The following is a 23,898-nucleotide window of genomic DNA, read 5'->3' on the forward strand; positions in this document are numbered from 1 at the left end:
ACAACACTGCCAGGACCTAGGATCAAGGGAGACACTCAGTTTAAAAAAAAAAACTATATCTCTTGAGACAATGATGAAAATAGTGATGATGAAATGAAAAATAGTTTTGGTGTCTAAACCTTCAAGCTGCATACTGGACCCTATTCCAACTAAACTACTGAAAGAGCTGCTTCCTGTGCTTGGCCCTCCTATGTTGAACATAATAAACGGCTCCCTATCCACCGGATGTGCACCAAACTCACTAAAAGTGGCAGTAATAAAGCCTCTCTTGAAAAAGCCAAACCTTGACGCAGAAAATATACAAAACAAAATCGGTCTATATCAAATCTCATCTCAACATTTTTAGAAAAGCTGTTGCACAGCAACTCACTGCCTTCCTGAAGACAAACAATGTATACAGACACTTCAGTCTGGTTTTAGACCCCATCTTAGCACTGAGACTGCACTCGTGAAGGTGGTATATGACTCTTTAATTGCGTCAGACCAAGGCTCTGCATCTGTCCTCGTGCTCCTAGAACTTAGTGCTGCTTTTGACACCATCGATCACCACACTCTTTTGGAGAGATTGTAAACCCAAATTGGTCTACACGGACAAGTTCTGGCCTGGTTTGGATCTTATCTGTCGGAGAGATATCAGTTTGTCTCTGTGGATGGTTTGTCTTCTGACAAATCAACTAAGTTTTGGTGTTCCCCAAGGTTCCGTTTTAGGACCACACTTGCTTTCACTATACAGTGGGGCAAAAAGTATTTAGTCAGCCACCAATTGTGCAAGTTCTCCCACTTAAAAAGATGAGGCCTGTAATTTTCATCATAGGTACACTTGACAGACTATGACAGACAAAATGAGAAAAAAATCCAGAAAATCACATTGTAGGAATTTTAATGAATTAATTTGCAAATTATGGTGGAAAATAAGTATTTGGTCACCTACAAACAAGCAAGATTTCTGGCTCTCACAGACCTGTAACTTCTTCTTTAAGAGGCTCCTCTGTCCTCCACTCGTTACCTGTATTAATGGCACCTGTTTGAACTTGTTATCAGTATAAAAGACACCTGTCCACAACCTCAAACAGTCACACTCCAAACTCCACTATGGCCAAGACCAAAGAGCTGTCAAAGGACACCAGAAACAAAATTGTAGAATTGCAACAGTCTGGGAAGACTGAATCTGCAATAGGTAAGCAGCTTGGTTTGAATAAATCAACTGTGGGAGCAATTATTAGGAAATGGAAGACATACAAGACCACTGATCATCTCAATCGATCTGGGGCTCCACACAAGATCTCACCCCGTGGGGGTCAAAATTATCAGAAGAACGGTGAGCAAAAATCCCAGAACCACACGGGGGGACCTAGTGAATGACCTGCAAAGAGCTGGGACCAAAGTAACAAAGCCTACCATCAGTAACACACTACGCCGCCAGTGACTCAAATCCTGCAGTGCCAGACGTGTCCCCCTGCTTAAGCCAGTACATGTCCAGGCCCGTCTGAAGTTTGCTAGAGAGCATTTGGATGATCCAGAAGAAGATTGGGAGAATGTCATATGGTCAGATGAAACCAAAATATAACTTTTCGTAAAAACTCAACTCGTCATGTTTGGAGGACAAAGAATGCTGAGTTGCATCCAAAGAACACCATACCTACTGTGAAGCATGGGGTGGAAACATCATGCTTTGGGGCTGTTTTTCTGCAAAGGGACCAGGACGACTGATCCGTGTAAAGGAAAGAATGAATGGGGCCATGTATCGTGAGATTTTGAGTGAAAACCTCCTTCCATCAGCAAGGGCATTGAAGATTAAACGTGGCTGGGTCTTTCAGCATGACAATGATCCCAAACACACCGCCCGGGCAACGAAGGAGTGGCTTCGTAAGAAGCATTTCAAGGTCCCGGAGTGGCCTAGCCAGTCTCCAGATCTCAACCCCATCGAACATTTTTGGAGGGAGTTGAAAGTCTGTGTTGCTCAGTAACAGCCCCAAAACATCACTGCTTTAGAGGAGATCTGCATGGAGGAATGAGCCAAAATACCAGCAACAGTGTGTGAAAACCTTGTGAAGACTTACAGAAAACGTTTGACCTCTGTCATTGCAAACAAAGGGTATATAACAAAGTATTGAGATAAACTTTTGTTATTGACCAAATACTTGTTTTCCACCATAATTTGCAAATAAATTCATTAAAAATCCTACAATGTGATTTTCTGGAATGTTTTTTCTCATTTTGTCTGTCATAGTTGACGTGTACCTGTGATAAAAATTACAGGCCTCTCTCATCTTTTTAAGTGGGAGAACTTGCACAATTGGTGGCTGACTAAATACCTTTTTGCCCCACTGTATATTTTACCTCTTGGTGATTTCATTCGGAAACATGATGTTAACTTTCACCTCTTTGCTTCGGTGAAGCCCCAAAATTGCCCTCCCTGGTAGACTGTGTTTCAGACATAAGGAAGTGGATGGCGGCACATTTTTCACTTGTAAACTCAGACAAAACAGAGATGCTAATTGTAGGTCCCAAGAAACAAAGACATCTTCTGTTGGATCTGACAATTAATCTTGACGGTTGTACAGTCGTCTCAAATAAAACTGAAAGACCTTGGCATGACTCTGGACCTCTCGTTTGACGAACATATTAAGACAACTTTTTCCATCTTCATAACATTGCAAAAATCTGAATATTTTTGTCCAAAAAGGATGCAGAAAAGTTCATCCATGCTTTTGTCACTTCTAGATTAGACTACTGCAATGCTCTACTTTCCGGATACCCAGATGAAGCACTAAATAAACTTCAGTTAGTGCTAAATACGGCTGCTAGAATCCTGACTAGAACCAAAATAGTTGATCATAATACTCCAATGCTAGCCCAGGAGTGTGAAGGTGAACGGAAAGGCTCTGGAGCAACGAACCGCCCTTGCTGTCTCTGCCTGGCCGGTTCCCCTCTTTCCACTGGGATTCTCTGCCTCTAACCCTATTACAGGGGCTGAGTCACTGGCTTACTAGGGCTCTTTCATACAGTCCCCTAGGAGGACTGCGTCACTTGAGTGGGTTGAGTCACTAATGTGACCTTCCTGTCTGGGTTGGCGCCCCCCCTTGGGTTGTGCCGTGGCGGAGATCTTTGTGTGTTATACTCGGCCTTGTCTCAGGATGGTAAGTTGGTAACGTTCTCTGCTTCACGGAAACATGGCTCACTGGAGAGACGCAATCCGAGCGGTGCAGCCAGCGGGTTTCTCCACGCATCGCGCCGACAGAAACAAACATCTTTCTGGTAAGAAGAGGGGCGGGGGCGTATGTCTTATGGCCAACGTGACATGGTGTGATGAAAGAAACATACAGGAACTCAAATCCTTCTGTTCACCTGATTTAGAATTCCTCACAATCAAATGTAGACCGCATTATCTACCAAGAGAATTCTCTTCGATTATAATCACAGCCGTATATATCCCCCCCCAAGCAGACACATCGATGGCTCTGAACGAACTTTATTTAACTCTCTGCAAACTGGAAACGATTTATCCGGAGGCTGCATTCATTGTAGCTGGGGATTTTAACAAGGCTAATCTGAAAACAAGACTCCCTAAATTTTATCAGCATATCGATTGCGCAACCAGGGGTGGTAAGACCCTGGATCATTGTTACTCTAACTTCCGCGACGCATATAAGGCCCTGCCCCGCCCCCTTTCGGGAAAGCTGACCACGACTCCATTTTGTTGATCCCTGCCTACAGACAGAAACTAAAACAAGAAGCTCCCACGCTGAGGTCTGTCCAACGCTGGTCCGACCAAGCTGACTCCACACTCCAAGACTGCTTCCATCACGTGGACTGGGAGATGTTTCGTATTGCGTCAGACAACAACATTGACGAATACGCTGATACGGTGTGCGAGTTCATTAGAACGTGCGTTGAAGATGTCGTTCCCATAGCAACGATTAAAACATTTCCTAACCAGAAACCGTGGATTGATGGCAGCATTCGTGTGAAACTGAAGGCACGAACCACTGCTTTTAATCAGGGCAAGGTGTCTGGTAACATGGCTGAATACAAACAGTGCAGCTATTCCCTCCGCAAGGCTATCAAACAAGCTAAGCGCCAGTACAGAGACAAAGTAGAATCTCAATTCAACGGCTCAGACACAAGAGGTATGTGGCAGGGTCTACAGTCAATCACGGACTACAGGAAGAAACCCAGCCCAGTCACGGACCAGGATGTCTTGCTCCCAGGCAGACTAAATAACTTTTTGCCCGCTTTGAGGACAATACAGTGCCACTGACACGGCCTGCAACGGAAACATGCAGTCTCTCCTTCACTGCAGCCGAAGTGAGTAAGACATTTAAACGTGTTAACCCTCGCAAGGCTGCAGGCCCAGACGGCATCCCCAGCCGCGCCCTCAGAGCATGCGCAGACCAGCTGGCCGGTGTGTTTACGGACATATTCAATCAATCCCTATACCAGTCTGCTGTTCCCACATGCTTCAAGAGGGCCACCATTGTTCCTGTTCCCAAGAAAGCTAAGGTAACTGAGCTAAACGACTACCGCCCGTAGCACTCACATCCGTCATCATGAAGTGCTTTGAGAGACTAGTCAAGGACCATATCACCTCCACCCTACCTGACACCCTTGACCCACTCCAATTTGCTTACCGCCCAAATAGGTCCACAGACGATGCAATCTCAACCACACTGCACACTGCCCTAACCCATCTGGACAAGAGGAATACCTATGTGAGAATGCTGTTCATCGACTACAGCTCGGCATTCAACACCATAGTACCCTCCAAGCTCGTCATCAAGCTCGAGACCCTGGGTCTCGACCCCGCCCTGTGCAACTGGGTACTGGACTTCCTGACGGGCCGCCCCCAGGTGGTGAGGGTAGGCAACAACATCTCCTCCCCGCTGATCCTCAACACTGGGGCCCCACAAGGGTGCGTTCTGAGCCCTCTCCTGTACTCCCTGTTCACCCACGACTGCGTGGCCATGCACGCCTCCAACTCAATCATCAAGTTTGCGGACGACACAACAGTGGTAGGCTTGATTACCAACAACGACGAGACGGCCTACAGGGAGGAGGTGAGGGCCCTCGGAGTGTGGTGTCAGGAAAATAACCTCACACTCAACGTCAACAAAACTAAGGAGATGATTGTGGACTTCAGGAAACAGCAGAGGGAACACCCCCCATCCACATCGATGGAACAGTAGTGGAGAGGGTAGCAAGTTTTAAGTTCCTCGGCATACACATCACAGACAAACTGAATTGGTCCACTCACACAGACAGCATCGTGAGGAAGGCGCAGCAGCGCCTCTTCAACCTCAGGAGGCTGAAGAAATTCGGCTTGTCACCAAAAGCACTCACAAACTTCTACAGATGCACAATCGAGAGCATCCTGGCGGGCTGTATCACCGCCTGGTATGGCAACTGCACCGCCCTCAACCGTAAGGCTCTCCAGAGGGTAGTGAGGTCTGCACAACGCATCACCGGGGCAAACTACCTGCCCTCCAGGACACCTACACCACCCGATGCTACAGGAAGGCCATAAAGATCATCAAGGACATCAACCACCCGAGCCACTGCCTGTTCACCCCGCTGCCATCCAGAAGGCGAGGTCAGTACAGGTGCATCAAAGCTGGGACCAAGAGACTGAAAAACAGCTTCTATCTCAAGGCCATCAGACTGTTAAACAGCCACCACTAACATTGAGTGGCTACTGCCAACACACTGTCAATGACACTGACTCTACTCCAGCCACTTTAATCATGGGAAATGATGTAAATATATCACTAGCCACTTTAAACAATGCTACCTTATATAATGTTACTTACCCTACATTGTTCATCTCATATGCATACGTTGATACTGTACTCTATATCATCGACTGCATCCTTATGTAATACATGTATCACTAGCCACTTTAACTATGCCACTTGGTTTACATACTTATCTCATATGTATATACTGTACTCGATATCATCTACTGTATCTTGCCTATGCTGCTCTGTACCATCACTCATTCATATATCCTTATGTACATATTCTTTATCCCCTTACACTGTGTATGACAGTAGTTTTTTTGGAATTGTTAGTTAGATTACTTGCTCGTTATTACTGCATTGTCGGGACTAGAAGCACAAGCATTCCGCTACACTCGCATTAACATCTGCTAACCATGTGTATGTGACAAATAAAATTTGATTTGATTTGATTTGATTTGGTGGTTGAAGATATCCCTCTAGTGGTGTGGGGGCTGTGCTTTGGCAAAGTGGGTGGGGTTATATCCTTCCTGTTTGGCCCTGTCCGGGGGTGTCATCGGATGGGGCCACAGTGTCTCCTGACCCCTCCTGTCTCAGCCTCCAGTATTTATGCTGCAGTAGTTTATGTGTCAGGGGGCTAGGGTCCGTTTGTTATTTCTGGAGTATTTATCCTGTCTTATCCGGTGTCCTGGGTGAATTTAAGTGTGCTCCCTCCAATTCTCTCTCCCTCTTTCTTCTCAGAGGACCTGAGCCCTAGGACTATGCCTCAGGACTACCTGACATGATGACTCCTTACTGTCCCCAGTCCACCTGGTTGTGCTGCTGCTCCAGTTTCAACTGTTCTGACTGTGGCTATGGAACCCTGACCTGTTCGCCGACGTGCTACCTATCCCAGACCTGCTGTTTTTGACTCTCTCTCTCTCTCTACCGCACCCGTTGTCTCGAATGATTGGCTATTTAAAGCCAAAGGACATTTACTCCTGAGGTGCTGACCTGTTGCACCCTCTACAAACACATTATTATTTGACCCTGCTGGTCATTTATGAATGTTTGAACATCTTGGCCATGTTCTGTTATAATCTCCACCCAGCACAGCCAGAAGAGGCCTGGCCACCCCTCATAGCCTGGTTCCTCTATAGGTTTCTTCCTAGGTTCTGGCCTTTCTAGGGAGTTTTTCCTAGCCAACGTGCTTCTACACCTGCATTGCTTGCTGTTTGGGGTTTTAGGCTGGGTTTCTGTACAGCACTTTGTGACATCAGCTGATATATATTTTACCTCTTGGGGATGTTATTCGAAAACATAATGTAAACTTTCACTGCTATGCGGATGACACACAGCTGTACATTTCAATGAAACATGGTGAAGCCCCAAAATTGCCCTCGCTAGAAGCATGTGTTTCAGACATAAGGAAGTGGATGGCTGCAAATTTTCTACTATTAAACTCGGACAAAACAGAGATGCTTGTTCTAGGTCCCAAGAAACAAAGAGATATTCTGTTGAATCTGACAATTAATCTTAATGGTTGTACCGTCGTCTCAAATAAAACTGTGAAGGACCTCAGCGTTACTCTGGACCCTGATCTCTCTTTTGAAGAACATATCAAGACCATTTCAAGGACATCTTTTTTCCATCTACGTAACATTGCAAAAATCAGAAACTTTCTGTCCAAAAATGATGCAGAAAAATTAATCCATGCTTTTGTCACTTCTAGGTTAGACTACTGCAATGCTCTATTTTCCGGCTACCCGGATAAAGCACTAAATAAACTTCAGTTAGTGCTAAATACGGCTGCTAGAATCCTGACTAGAACCAAAAATTTGATCATATTACTCCAGTGCTAGCCTCTCTACACTGGCTTCCTGTCAAAGCAAGGGCTGATTTCAAGGTTTTACTGCTAACCTACAAAGCATTACATGGGCTTGCTCCTACCTATCTCTCTGATTTGGTCCTGCCGTACATACCTACACGTACGCTACGGTCACAAGACGCAGGCCTCCTAATTGTCCCTAGAATTTCTAAGCAAACAGCTGGAGGCAGGGCTTTCTCCTATAGAGCTCCATTTTTATGGAACGGTCTGCCTACCCATGTCAGAGACGCAAACTCGGTCTCAACCTTCAAGTCTTTACTGAAGACTCATCTCTTCAGTGGGTCATATGATTGAGTGTAGTCTGGCCCAGGAGTGGGAAGGTGAACGGAAAGGCTCTGGAGCAACGAACCGCCCTTGCTGTCTCTGCCTGGCCGGTTCCCCTCTTTCCACTGGGATTCTCTGCCTCTAACCCTATTACAGGGGCTGGGTCACTGGCTTACTGGGGCTCTCTCATGCCGTCCCTGGAGGGGGTGCGTCACCTGAGTGGGTTGATTCACTGTTGTGGTCATCCTGTCTGGGTTGGCGCCCCCCTTGGGTTGTGCCGTGGCGGAGATCTTTGTGGGCTATACTCAGCCTTGTCTCAGGATGGTAAGTTGGTGGTTGAAGATATCCCTCTAGTGGTGTGGGGGCTGTGCTTTGGCAAAGTGGTTGGGGTTATATCCTTCCTGTTTGGCCCTGTCCGGGGTGACCTCAGATGGGGCCACAGTGTCTCCTGACCCCTCCTGTCTCAGCCTCCAGTATTTATGCTGCAGTAGTTTATGTGTTGGGGGCTGGGGTCAGTTTGTTATATCTGGAGTACTTCTCCTGTCCTATTCGGTGTCCTGTGTGAATCTAAGTGTGCGTTCTCTAATTCTCTCCTTCTCTCTTTCTTTCTCTCTCTCGGAGGACCTGAGCCCTAGGACCTGAGCTCCAGGACTACCTGACATGATGACTCCTTGCTGTCCCCAGTCCACCTGGCCATGCTGCTGTTCCAGTTTCAACTGACCTGAGCTAGGACCATGCCCCAGGACCATGCCCCAGGACTACCTGACATGATGACTCCTTGCTGTCCCCAGTCCACCTGGCCATGCTGCTGCTCCAGTTTCAACTTCCACCTGACTGTGCTGCTGCTCCAGTTTCAACTGTTCTGCCTTATTATTATTCGACCATGCTGGTCATTTATGAACATTTGAACATCTTGGCCATGTTCTGTTATAATCTCCACCCGGCACAGCCAGAAGAGGCCTGGCCACCCCTCATAGCCTGGTTCCTCTATAGGTTTCTTCCTAGGTTCTGGCCTTTCTAGGGAGTTTTTCCTAGCCAACGTGCTTCTACACCTGCATTGCTTGCTGTTTGGGGTTTTAGGCTGGGTTTCTGTACAGCACTTTGTGACATCAGCTGATGTAAAAAGTGCTTTATAAAAAGTGCTTTATAAATACATTTGATTGATTGATTGACTGACCTTTAAGGTTGCGGAAAACCAGATTGCATACCACAGAGAATACTATAGACATCAAGAAAGCCAGTCAGTTGATTATTGACAAGTTTTTCCAACACTTTTGATAAACCATGGCTGCCTTCCAAGCAATGGGAACCTCCCCAAAGAGGAGAGAAAGGTTAAAAAGGTCAGAGAGAGGATTGGCAATGATAGGGGCAGCAACTTTAATTAGGAAATGGTCTTAACCATTAGACGATTCATGACCGCCTGCAGGGAGAAACTTTGTAGAGGGGCAGTGGAAAAAGGGTGAGGAGCGTCGGGGATAGTCACATTAGAAAGGGTGGGGAGATGGAGAAATGTTGGACCTTTTCTTATTGGTCTATTAACTAAGGCAGGCCAAAACTCCATCGCACCAAAACAGTATTTTCAAGCAGATATTACATTAAAACTGTCATCATAATTTAAAAAACTTCACAGCATTATTCCAACGACATAGTGTGTAAATATATATATACAGTAAAACATAGCAAAATTGAGTTTTTGACTGCACTAGGCCTTTAATTGAATAGAAAATCCTCAGATTGGCAGGCATTGACCGGCAGCTAGCTAACAGAGTGGCATGGGATATATACATCCTCCACACACTGTGTTTGAGTCCCAAATAGCACCCTAATGCCGATATAGTGCAATACTTTTGACCAGAGCCTGAGGTAATGTATTTGGAATAGGGTGCCATTGGGCACTCACACACGGTCCGATTAATACAGCTAATGTAACACCTGCCCCATGGAGGTAGGATATAGGGCGAGAGAATCACTACCTCATCACAGTACTGATGAGAGCCGTCTCCGTTACCCTCCAAAACACCGGAGCCCAAGCTGTTACCGCCAGGACCTCACAGAATTACAAGACACTTCTGTGAGGGACCTCATTTATCATGTTCTCTTCTCTGCTCTGCTCTCTCTCCTATCTCTCCATCTTTCTCTCCTCTCCGTCGCTCTTCTTCTCCTCCCTCTCACTCAGAACCTAGTACACAAATGAGCCATCCAATTACGTCAGTTGGCTTTGCTAGCCTAGTGGAGCACACTTCCTCCCTCTAAAATCCGCTCGCTCTAATAAACTCTGAAAAGACCCTGGGGGGTACTGGGTCTCTCTCATTTCACCTCTCTCTCTGAGTTTGAGAGGAGCTTATTTTCATTAGAGATGAATAGTCTACTGACTGAGGCGTACACTATACTGCTCTCTGAGTTTAAATCATAAAACCAGGATGAGAAGAGTCCTGATTGACAGGAACTAGTCATTGGCTTGGTGATTAGTTTAGAAGTTTAATTTTTTTAAATATATATTTCACCTTTATTTAACTAGGCAAGTCAGTTAAGAACAAATTATTATTTACAATAACGGCATACCCAAAGCCAAATCTGCACCAATTGTACGCCGCCCTATGGGACTCCCAATCACGTCCGGATGTGATACAGCCTAGATTCGAACCAGAGTCTGTAGTGACGCCTCTTGTACTGAGATGCAGTGCCTTAGACCGCTGCGCCACTTGGGAGCCCTATGTTCTAGTGTAGTAACAACATGTGGATGATGCTGAGGGGTTTAGGGGTTTATTTATGGAGGCAGAGGGGCCTATGGAGGGAGAGAGGCCTCCACTCCTGTGTTGTCTTGGCTTTGTGCTTAGGGTCGCAGTCCTGTTGGAAGGTGAACCGTACTGACGTCCTGAGAGCTCTGGAGCAGGTTTTCATCAAGGATCTCTGTACTTTGCTCCGTTCATCTTTCCCTCGATCCTGACAAGTCTCCTAGTCCCTGCCGCTGAAAAAACATCCCCACAGCATGATGCTGCCACTACCATGCTTCACCGTAGGGATGGTGCCAGGTTTCCTACCGAGGTGACACTTGGCATTCAGGCCAAAGAGTTCAACCTTGGTTTCATCAGGCCAGAGAATCTTGCTTCTCATGGGAGACAGGATCAAGGCAAAGATGAAAGGAGCAAAGTACAGAGAGATCCTTGATGAAAACCTGCTCCAGAGCTCTCAGGACCTCAGACTGGGGCAAAGATTCACCTTCTAACAGGACTGCGACCCTAAGCACACACCCAAGTCAACGCAGGAGTGGCTTCAGGAAATGTCTCTGAATGTCCTCGAAGGAGCACAGCCAGAGCCTGGACTTGAACCCGATCAAACATTTCTATCAAACATTTCTAGAGAGTCCTGAAAATAGCTGTGCAGCGACGTACCACATCCAACCTGAGAAACTCCCCATTCAGTCAAAGGTGCTTCAACAAAGTACTAAGTAAAGGGTCTGAATACTTATGTAGATGTGATATTTCAGTTTTCTGCTTTGTCATTATAGGGTATTGTGTGTAAATGGATGAGGGGGAAAAACAGACAGACCAACGGACTAACAGACAGACCAACGGACTAACAGACAGACCAACGGACTAACAGACAGACCAACGGACTAACAGACAGACTAACAGACTAACAGACAGACCAACGGACTAACAGACAGACCAACGGACTAACAGACAGACCAACGGACTAACAGACAGACCAACGGACTAACAGACAGACCAACGGACTAACAGACAGACCAACGGACTAACAGACAGACCAACAGACTAACAGACAGACCAACGGACTAACAGCCAGCCAGAGAGATGTACTCACAGGCGTGTAGGGAGAAGTGTTTCCGTTCTGCGGGGGCTGCAGCAGGGTCTCCTGGGTGTACTGCAGGGGTTTGGGGGAGCACTGCTGCAGCCGGAGAGGTCTCTCCTTCCCCCAGGAGGTGCTGGATGGAGTGCAGCTGAAAGCACGGATCAGACAACAGCACCGAGGCGGCACGCGACACCCTGAAGAGACACAGAGGACATGTTAAAACAGACGCTCACTAAAAACCAGAAGAACCTAGTGTCATTGGTCCACAGTTTCCCCATTATGGGGAAGAAGAATTGCTTGGCAAGAACATTGTTTCAACATCGAGAACATTCAAGGTGTTTTCTAAAACTCCTCTTCCTTTCACACAGTGCATCAGAACTTGAAAGACAGGACACATCTTTCACATAACCCCAGTGTGACTTCTTGTTCCTGTGAAGACTTCCTGGAAAATAGTAACAACCACATATCGGCGCTGACTTTATAATAAAGTCCCGTCAACCGACGTTGTACTCTCTCTCCTCTCTCTGAGAGCTCACTATCTCTGCTGCTCCTCCTCAGCTGGTCTACGCAGCTGTTTTTTTAATTATTATTTTTTTAACCTTTATTTTACTAGGGAAGTCAGTTAAGAACAAATTCTTATTTTCAATGACGGCCTAGGAACAGTGGGTTAACTGCCTGTTCAGGGGCAGAACGACCAATTTTGTACCTTGTCAGCTCGGGGGTTTGAACTTGCAACCTTCCGGTTACTAGTCCAACGCTCTAACCACTAGGCTACCCTGCCGCCCCAATGTTCAATCACTGGTTTCGACATTCACTCCCTGGTCTCGTTCCCTGCTGTGGTTCTCAGTACCAGACTATTTCTCTCTCTCTCACACACACAGCAGCCATACTCACACAGCCATACAGCTAGCTACTCACACGGTCATACAGCTAGCTACACACACGGCCATACAGCTAGCTACTCACACGGCCATACAGCTAGCTACTCACAGTCATACAGCTAGCTACTCACAGTCATACAGCTAGCTACTCACAGTCATACAGCTAGCTACTCACACAGTCATACAGCTAGCTACTCACACAGTCATACAGCTAGCTACACACAGTTATACAGCTAGCTACTCACACAGCCATACAGCTAGCTACTCACACAGCCATACAGCTAGCTACTCACACAGCTAGCTACTCACGCAGCCATACAGCTAGCTACTCACACAGTTATACAGCTAGCTACTCACACAGCCACACAGCTAGCTACTCACACAGCCACACAGCTAGCTACTCACGCAGCCACAGCTAGCTACTCACACAGCCATACAGCTAGCTACTCACACAGCCATACAGCTAGCTACTCACACAGCCATACAGCTAGCTACTCACACAGCCATACAGCTAGCTACTCACACAGCTAGCTACTCACACAGCTAGCTACTCACACAGCTAGCTACTCACACAGCTAGCTACTCACACAGCCAGCTACTCACACAGCCAGCTACTCACGCAGCCATACAGCCAGTACCCAGTACTGGCACTGTGTCCATGATGCAAACACTGGAAATAGATGATGTAGACTAGACAACAGGATAGTTCAAAGCTTTTCTGTTTGTATAGTCCCCAGACTAACTTCTAACTATTCCCCTCGACAACATGGCATTAATATTCCACAGATTGGGAGGAAGCCGACAGGGAAGTAGAGGGAAGAAGACAAGCAGAGTTTCATTTGTGCAGGAAAAAGGGAGTAGAAGTGAGGTGGAATACACACACAGTAACTGATGCCTGGTAGCACGGCTGGAGGATGAGGCAGGACCAGTCCTGTCAATGTGAGACAGACAGACAGAGACAGACAGAGACAGAGACAGAGACAGACAGAAACATGTTGGGCTGGGCTGTATACAGTACTTTACTCTATACTGGTATTGAAGCATGGACCAGTTTGTATTTTTTACTTTACTTTCTATAACAGTATTTCAATGTTTGGTTACTTAAACGTGATAGGCAGCTTCAGCGTGTGTAATGTCATTTAATTTGATTTTTTAATAGTTTACTCGTTATCTACTTGAGTCGTCTTTCTCCCTTCTACTGCCTGCCACCTCCCGCACCCAGCCCTGCCACTTCCCGCACCCAGCCCTGCCACCTCCCACACCCAGCCCTACCACCTCCCACACCAAGCCCTACCACCTCCCGCACCAAGCCCTACCACCTCCCGCACCAAGCCCTACCACCTCCCGCACCAAGCCCTGCCACCTCCCGCACCCAGCCCTGCCACCTCCCGCACCAAGCCCTGCCACCTCCCGCACCAAGCCCTGCCATCTCCCGCACCAAGCCCTGCCACCTCCCGCACCAAGCCCTGCCACCTCCCGCACCAAGCCCTACCACCTCCCGCACCAAGCCCTACCACCTCCCGCACCAAGCCCTACCACCTCCCGCACCAAGCCCTACCACCTCCCCCAAGCCCTACCACCTCCCGCACCAAGCCCTACCACCTCCCGCACCAAGCCCTACCACCTCCCGCACCAAGCCCTACCACCTCCCGCCAAGCCCTACCACCTCCCGCAAGCCCTACCACCTCCCGCACCAAGCCCTACCACCTCCCGCACCAAGCCCTACCACCTCCCACACCAAGCCCTACCACCTCCCACACCAAGCCCTACCACCTCCCACACCAAGCCCCGCCCCCGTCACTCAGGGAGAGCATTTTTCTCAACCACGGCGTTCACTCTGCCGTCTACATGGTCAGAAAGATGCAATGAGATGTTGGTGAAAAAAACAACCCCGATGCTGCTTTCCACAAAGTCTTCTATAATTACACTTCTAGTTTGTGTATCTTACTGTCCGCTAGTTTTGTATTTTCTTAACAAGCTGTGGTTCCTACCCTGGTCAATAATTCCTCCCTGGCCTTATTCATTCGTCGTCATGTCAAACAACAATGTATTCAAGGTGCTGCCCACTATATTCCAACGATCGAATTAGAATAAAATCAGTCTATTTACATAATTCCACAACATCTCACCAATGAACTAAGGCTATACTTTTTGCCCATATCATGCAGCCCTGCGAGGCACCGTGTGGAAATGATACCAAAAGTATGGTAAATGTAGACATTTTAGAAAATGGACAGTATAAAACAAATCAGAATGAAGAAAGGCCTATTTAAATGACTTATAACTACTCATGAAGAATATTTACAACTTTCATTATTCAAAAAACAGAAAATATACTATTAAAAAAAAAAAAGTGAAAAATATCATATATATGATATTTGGGCCATTATCGCCCAGCCCTAGCATGATGGGTAAAAACAGTAAGATATCATTAGCCAAATGGACCACACCTGGGTGTTGTGACTCGGTTAACAGATGGCAGAGGGATATAGGGAGCAGGGGAGAGAGACCAGTGAAGCACAAACATTGTAAATACCACCAATATTTATCTTTCCCGATGATTCACACTACAACTATTTGCACATTGTTTAGACACAGTATATAGCTGATAATATAACACTTCAAAATGTCTATCTTTTTTTTCAACCTTTGTGAGTGAAATGTTTTCTGTTAATTTCTACAGTTTTTGTTTCTTCTCACTTTTGTTGGTTTATTTCACTTACTTTGGTAATTTGCTAATAAAGCTCCTTGAATTGAATTGAGAGGAGAGAGAATCGAGAGAGAGAGGAGAGAGTGAGAGGAGAGAGGTAATCGAGAGAGGGAAGAGAAAGAGAGAGAGAGAGATGAAAGAGAGGAGAGAGAGAAGAGAGAGGAAAGAGAGAGAAAAGAGAGAGAAGAGAGAGAAGAGAGATGAAAGAGAGGAGAGAGGAAAGAGAGAAGAGAGAGGAAAGAGAGAGAAGAGAGAGAAGAGAGAGAAGAGAGAGAGAAAGAGAAAGAGAGAGAGAGAAGAGAGAGAGAGGAGAGAGAGAAGAGAGAGAGAAAAGAGAGAAGAGAAAGAGAGAGAGGAGAGAGAGAGAGAGAGAAGAGAGAGAGAGAGAGAGAGAGAGAGAGAGAGAGAAGAGAGAGGAAAGAGAAGAGAGAGAGAGAGAAAGAGAGAGAGAGAGAGAGAGGAAAGAGAGAGAAGAGAGAGAGAGAGAGAGAGAGAGAAGAGAGGAGAGAGAGAGAGAAAGAGAGAGAAGAGAGAGGAAAGAGAGAGAAGAGAGAGGAAAGAGAGAGAGAAGAGAGAGGAAAGAGAGAGAAAGAGAAAGAGAGAGAAGAGAGAGGAAGAGAGAAGAGAGAGGAAAGAGAGAGAGGAGAGAGAAAAGAGAGAAGAGAAAAGAGAAGAGAAAAGAGAGAGAGAGAGAAAGAAAAGAGAAGAGAGAGAGGAAAGAGAGAGAGAAAGAGAGAGAAGAGAGAGGAAAGAGAGAGAGGAGAGAGAAAGAGAGAGAGAAGAGAGAGGAAAGAGAGAGAGGAGAGAGAAGAGAGGAAAGAGAGAGAAGAGAGAGGAAAGAGAGAGAAGAGAAAAGAGGAGAGAGAGAGAAAGAGAAGAGAGAGAAAAGAGAGAAAGAGAAGAGAGAGAGAAAGAGAGAGAGAGAAAGAGAGGAAAGAGAGAGAGAGAGAAAAGAGAGAGAAAGAGAGAGAGAGAAAAGAGAGAGAGAGAGAGAGGAGAGAGAGAAGAGAGAGGAAAGAGAGAGAGAGAGAGAGAAAGAGAGAGAGAGGAAAGAGAAAAGAGAGAAAAAGAGAGAGAAGAGAGAGAGAGAGAGAGAGAGAGAAAAGAGAGAGAAGAGAGAGAAGAGAGAAAGAGAGAGGAGAGAGAGAGAGGAGAGAGAGAGAGAGAGAGTAGAGAGAGGAAAGAGAGAGAGGAGAGAGAGAGAGAAAGAGAGAGAGGAGAGAGAGGAAAGAGAGAGAAGAGAGAGAGAGGAGAGAGAAAAGAGAAGAGAGAGGAAAGAGAGAGAAAAGAGAGAGAAGAGAGAGAGGAAAGAGAGAGAGGAGAGAGAAAAGAGAGAGAGAGAAAGAGAGAGAAGAGAAGAGAGAGAGAGAAGAGAGAGGAAAGAGAGGGAGAAAAGAGAGAGAAGAGAGAAGAGAGAGAAGAGAGAGGAAAGAGAGAGAACAGAAAAGAGAAGAGAGAGAGAGAGGTAGAGGAGAGAGAGAGTCAAAGATCTCAATACAACTGAATCTGAGTCGTTGATCAGTCAAAGTCAAGAAAGGGAGGATAGTGGAGGGGATTCAAATAGATTCCTTCCCTCCCTCCTCTCGCTCTCCCCCAACATTCCTCCCCTTGTGCTTCCTGTAAGTAGCAGCATCATGTTATGGGTATGCTTGTCACTAGCAGGGAATGGGGAATTTGTCAGGATTGAAAGGAGCAAAGCCCATGTAAAGAAGGTATTCTGAAAAACAAACCCGGGGACAGAGTTTTGTTACACACATTTGAATGCGAAAGACACACCAGAATGGCTTTCCAAGACGTGCCGAGTGTTCCTGAGTGGTCCATTCTCAGTCCTGAATTTAATTTGCTTGAAAATCAGACAAGGTTTGAACATTGCTTCCCATTAATTATTTAGAGCCAGCACACAAACACAATGTTTTGTTCTGGGTTGATGGTGCCGGAGGGAATGGTGTCCGTTTTCTCACTCGTCATCCCCCTTCCATCTCTCTTCCTTCAACTCCATCTCTGCACGTTGGTCATTCCTTCCATCTGGTGATTAACATATCTTCTCAGAGAGAGGGAGAGATGCTAGAGTGCAGCGTACAGCAGATCAATGGGCCAGAAAAATGGATCATTGTTGGTAGGATAGTAACACAGGGAGGTCATGTGTCAGCCATGTCACGCCTGCACACACCTTACAGACGCTAACAGATCTTTATGATAGAGGGAAGATAAATCCCTTTGTGTCGATACTACAGTCTGTTCAAATCAAATCAAATTTATTGGTCACATGCAAACGGTACAGTGAAACGCTAACTTGCTAACTCTCCTCAACAATGCAGTACAACATCAATCCAGAATCAAATGGCAAATATAAAAGTCAAAACAGAACAAGCAGTATTAAAAACTAGTATGAGAAGTATATATCTATACATCTCTCATACTGTATATTCTATGTCAAATTATGAAGACAGCCATGGTATATCAGACTGTATACCATGGGCATGACAAAACATGCTCAAATTACATTGGTAACCAGTTTATAACAGCAATAAGGCACCTCTGGGGTTTGTGGTATATGGCCAATATACCACGGCTAAGGGCTGTACCCAGGAACTCTGTGTTGCGTCGTGCGTAAGAACAGGCCTTAGCTGTGGTATATTGGCCATATACCACACCCCAGAGGCTCCTTACTGGTTAAGTAGCCTAAAGTGAGTAATGTTACAGACGTCTGTACTGCTGTCTGTACTGCAGTGTATTGGCAGTGAAGCAGGAGGTGACAGCCCAGACTGTCTGTACTGCAGTATATTGGCAGTGAAGCTGGAGGTGACAGCCAAGACTGTCTGTACTGCATTATATTGGCAGTGAAGCTGGAGGTGACAGCCCAGACTGTCTGTACTGCAGTAAATTGGCAGTGGAGCTGGAGGTGACAGCCCAGACTGTCTGTACTGCAGTGTATTGGCAGTGAAGCTGGAGGTGACAGCCCAGACTGTCTGTACTGCAGTATATTGGCAGTGAAGCTGGAGGTGACAGCCCAGACTGTCTGTACTGCAGTGTATTGGCAGTGAAGCTGGAGGTGACAGCCCAGACTGTCTGTACTGCAGTAAATTGGCAGTGAAGCTGGAGGTGACAGCCCAGACTGTCTGTACTGCATTATATTGGCAGTGAAGCTGGAGGTGACAGCCCAGACTGTCTGTACTGCATTATATTGACAGTGAAGCTGGAGGTGACAGCCCAGACTGTCTGTACTGCATTATATTGACAGTGAAGCTGGAGGTGACAGCCCAGACTGTCTGTACTGCATTATATTGACAGTGAAGCTGGAGGTGACAGCTCAGACAGTCTATTTTCTCTCTCTAGGTTGTTCTTCTATTGTCACAGAAAGCTTCATCTTCTTTTTCAGACAAGATGATCTACTTTTAACTCACCCAGTTTGGTTGTTTCTGCCCTTCTGTAAGCATAGACGTTGGTCTTGAAACCAAATTGGAACCATTCTTCCAATGCCTGTGAGGCGGGGATTATAGGGCATGTTATTCCAGACGATCAAAAGGAGACAAAACGGTGGATACCATCAGCGCGCACACAGACACACACGTCATGTTGTTCTCGTCACTGGACTCCTTTGATACACAAATACACACCAATATGACATCACATCAGCATATTTGACACACACACATGCGCGCAATGACATATCCCATCAGCACATTTAACACACACACAATGACACATCACATCAGCACACTTGACACACGCCACGTCCCATCAGCATGACTAGACCGTGACCTTCTCTGTTGTCAGATTGTAGCCGACCAGCAGACAAAAGACACGATTTCTCATTCTCGAAATAACAACAAAAGATTGATTCATGAGAAAGAAATGTTTCAGAATAATTACCACAGTGAATCGATGTAACAAAAGAGTTTAGAAAACTGTCCATTGTGTACTATGTACTGTCTGTGTGTGTGTGTGTGTGTGTGTGTGTGTGTGTGTGTGTGTGTGTGTCTGGCCTGGAGTCATAAATGTAAAAGAAAAACGCAGTCTTTTGTCAAAGTTGTGTTCTATCAAGACAGGGGCATTGTAATGCATCTCCTTTTAAACTACACAATATATAGACATCTTAATGAACAAATAACACGCGCGTGGATTCTTCATCTACTCCCACTCTGTCCCTCTCTGTCTTCGATCTCTTCAGTACTTTCAGACGAGAACGATTCCATCTACCCTCCGTTTCAAGCCCCTTTTCATATAGCCACTGGGTACACAAACCAGCGTTTCATCCAGCATCTCTCTCTGCATATCGAGATGTTTCCACCAATGTCTCTCAGCCAGACAGAACGAGAGCCCTCAGGGCCTCAGAGGTTAGTAGCTGTAGTAATGAGCACCATGGAGTCTTCAGAGCTTCCCGATCTCTGACCCCTCGCAGTGTCATCACAAGGAGCAGGCAGAGCCAATCCAGCACCACTGTTTGCAGGCAACCAGAAAAAAGGTAGTGTTAACCCTAGGGGGTTCCTCTCTGCGTCTGCTTCCTCTTCTCTCTCCATGTCTCGTTCTCTGTCTCCATCTAGCATATCTATCTCATCTTCATTTCTTCCTCTCATTGTATTGTTTTTGTACGATGGGGAATTGAATTGGCCGAGGGACCAGTTTTCTACAACAACGACCTGTAGGACGGATGACAAAATGCAAGGGAGTTTTTCCTAGCCACCGTGCTTCTACACCTGCATTGCTTGCTGTTTGGGGTTCTAGGCTGGGTTTATAAATACATTTGATTTGATTTGATGGAGATCTTCTGTGACATTTCATTGATAGGAAGCTTAGTGCTGCTATTGAACCAGAGAGGAAAACTGGCCAGGAACGTAATCATACAAAATAGTCCTACGAGGATTATTTATCAACAACTGCCAGAGAATAGGTAAGAAAAATCATTAGCTTCTCGTGACAGAAGACAAACACCAGTACTGTTGCTGTCATCCTTCAAACAGTGTCTTTTCACTTCTGTCCAGGTGCCTGAGCTAAAAGGAGCGATTAGCGTGGCTGGTTTTCTGAAACTACTGTAGGTAAACTACTGTAGGTAAACTACTGTAGATAATCTACTGTAGATAATCTACTGTAGGTAATCTACTGTAGGTAAACTACTGTAGGTAAACTACTGTAGGTAAACACTGTAGGTAAACACTGTAGGCACCACAGTGCATTGGGAAAGTGTTCAGACTCCTTGACCTTTTCCACCCGTTGTTACGTTACAGCCTTATTCTAAAATCGATGATTTGTTTTTGCTCATCAGTCTACAAATAACACCCCATAACGACATCACAGCACCCCATAACGACGTCACAGCACCCCATAACGACGTCACAGCACCCCATAACGACATCACAGCACCCCATAACGACATCACAACACCCCATAACGACATCCCATAACGACATCACAACACCCCATAACGACATCCCATAACGACAGTCACAGCACCCCATAACGACATCACAGCACCCCATAACGACATCACAGCACCCCATAACGACATCACAGCACCCCATAACGACATCACAGCACCCCATAACGACATCACAGCACCCCATAACGACATCACAGCACCCCATAACGACACCCCATAACGACACCCCATAACGACATCACAGCACCCCATAACGACATCACAGCACCCCATAACGACATCACAGCACCCCATAACGACATCACAGCACCCCATAACGACATCACAGCACCCCATAACGACATCACAGCACCCCATAACGACATCACAACACCCCATAACGACATCACAACACCCCATAACGACACCCCATCAACACCCCATAACGACACCCCATCACGACACCCCATCACGACACCCCATCACCATAACGACACCCCATAACGACATCACAGCACCCCATAACGACATCACAGCACCCCATAACGACATCACAACACCCCATAACGACACCCCATAACGACACCCCATAACGACACCCCTGCACCCCATAACGACATCCCAGCACCCCATAACGACATCCCAGCACCCCATCACATCACAGCAACGACATCACAGCACCCCATAACGACATCACAGCACCCCCCCATAACGACATCACAGCACCCCATAACGACATCACAGCACCCCATAACGACATCACAGCACCCCATAACGACATCACAGCACCCCATAACGACATCACAGCAGCACCCAGCACCCCATAACGACATCACAGCACCCCATAACGACATCACAGCACAGCAGCCCCATAACGACATCACAGCACCCCATAACGACATCACAGCACATAACGACATCACAGCACCCCATAACGACATCACAGCACCCCATAACGACATCACAGCACCCCATAACGACATCACAGCACCCCATAACGACATCACAGCACCCCATAACGACATCACAGCACCCCATAACGACATCACAGCACCCCATAACGACATCACAGCACCCCATAACGACATCACAGCACCCCATAACGACATCACAGCACCCCATAACGACATCACAGCACCCCATAACGACATCACAGCACCCCATAACGACATCACAGCACCCCATAACGACATCACAGCACCCCATAACGACATCACAGCACCCCATCACAGCACCCCATAACGACATCACAGCACCCCATAACGACATCACAGCACCCCATAACGACATCACAGCACCCCATAACGACATCACAACACCCCATAACGACATCACAGCACCCCATAACGACATCACAGCACCCCATAACGACCCCATAACGACATCACAACACCCCATAACGACATCACAACACCCCATAACGACATCATACAGCACCCCATAACGACATCACATCACAGCACCCCATAACGACATCACAGCACCCCATAACGACATCACAGCACCCCATAACGACATCACCCCATAACACATCACCCATAACGACATCACAACACCCCATAACGACATCACAACACCCCATAACGACATCACAACACCCCATAACGACATCACAGCACCCCATAACCATCACATACACACATCACAACACCCCATAACGACATCACAACACCCCATAACGACATCACAACACCCCATAACGACATCACAGCACCCCATAACGACATCACAACACCCCATAACGACATCACAACACCCCATAACGACATCACAACACCCCATAATGAAAAAGCGAAACGTTTTTTTTTAGAAACTTCTGCACATTTATTACAAATAAAAAACAGAAATACCTTATTTACATTAGTATTCAGACCCTTTGCTATGAGACTTGATATTGAGCTCAGGTGCATCCCGTTTCCATTGATCATCCTTTAGATGTTTTTACCAATTGATTGGAGTCCACCTGTGGAAAATTCAATTGATTGGACATGATTTGGAAAGGCACACACCTGTCTATATGTCCCACAGTTAACAGTGCATGTCAGAGCAAAAACCAAGCTATAAGGTCGAAGGAATTGTCCGTAGAGCTCCGAGACAGGATTGTGTCGAGGCACAGATCTGGGGAAGGGTACCAAAACATTTCTGCAGCATTGAAAGTCCCCAAGAACATGGAAGAAAATAGAAAACGTTTTAATGGAAGACGTTTGGAACCACCAAGACTCTTCCTAGAGCCGCCGGGCCAAACTGAGAAATCAGGGGAGAAGGGCCTTGGTCAGAGAGGTGACCAAGAACCCGATGGTCACTCTGGCAAGGCTCCTCTGTGGAGATGGGAGAACCTTCCATAAAGACAACCATCTCTGCAGCCCTCCACCAATCAGGCCTTTATGGTAGAGTGCCCAGACAGAAGACACTCCTCAGTGAAAGGCACATGACAGCCCGCTTGGACTCTCATACCATGAGAAACAAGATTTTATGGTCTGATGAAACCAATATTGAACTCTTTGCCCTGAATGCCAAGCGTCCCATCTGGAGGAAACCTGGCACCATCCCTACGGTGAAGCATAGTGGCGGCAGCATCATGCTGTGAGGATGTTTTCCACCATCCCTATGGTGAAGCATGGTAGTGGCAGCATCATGCTGTGGGGATGTTTTCCACCATCCCTACGGTGAAGCATGGTGGTGGCAGTATCATGCTGTGGGGATGTTTTCCACCATCCCTACGGTGAAGCATGGTGGTGGCAGCATCATGCTGTGGGGATGTTTTCCACCATCCCTACGGTGAAGCATGGTGGTGGCAGTATCATGCTGTGGGGATGTTTTCCACCATCCCTACGGTGAAGCATGGTGGTGGCAGCATCATGCTGTGGGGATGTTTTCCACCATCCCTACGGTGAAGCATGGTAGTGGCAGCATCATGCTGTGGGGATGTTTTTATGCGGCAGGGACTAGGAGACTAGTCAGGATCGAGGGAAAGATGAACGGAGCAAAGTACAGAGAGATCCTTGATGAAAACCTGCTCCAGAGCGCTCAGAACCTCAGACTGGGGTGACGGTTCACCTTCCAACAGGACAACGCTTGTACTTCAACCCGATAAACAACTCCGGAGAGCCCTGAAAATAGCAGTGCAGGGACGCTCCCCATCCAACCTGACAGAGGATCTGCAGAGAAGTATGAGAGGAACTCCCCAAATACAGGTGTGTAAAGGGTCTGAGTACTGTGGCAAACCTCTTCAAGGTTAGGAGCGTTTGTCACAAATTAAGTGAGAAACTGTC

At 46.7% G+C, this 23,898-nt stretch overlaps 1 protein-coding gene across 2 annotated transcripts in view; it reads right to left on the reverse strand.

Moving 5' to 3' along the window:
- The window catches only part of LOC112255369 (E3 ubiquitin-protein ligase RNF123), a 266,952-nt gene that overhangs the window by 39,469 nt on the left and 203,585 nt on the right, over positions 1-23,898 (reverse strand). For both annotated transcript variants that reach the window (XM_042324870.1, XM_042324871.1), the window contains exon 35: positions 11,692-11,873. In XM_042324870.1, coding sequence (XP_042180804.1) covers positions 11,692-11,873 — 182 coding nt within the window. The remainder of the gene's footprint in view (positions 1-11,691; positions 11,874-23,898) is intronic.

Source organism: Oncorhynchus tshawytscha, linkage group LG07, assembly GCF_018296145.1.
Source record: "Oncorhynchus tshawytscha isolate Ot180627B linkage group LG07, Otsh_v2.0, whole genome shotgun sequence".
In the NCBI taxonomy this organism is placed as follows: domain Eukaryota; kingdom Metazoa; phylum Chordata; class Actinopteri; order Salmoniformes; family Salmonidae; genus Oncorhynchus; species Oncorhynchus tshawytscha.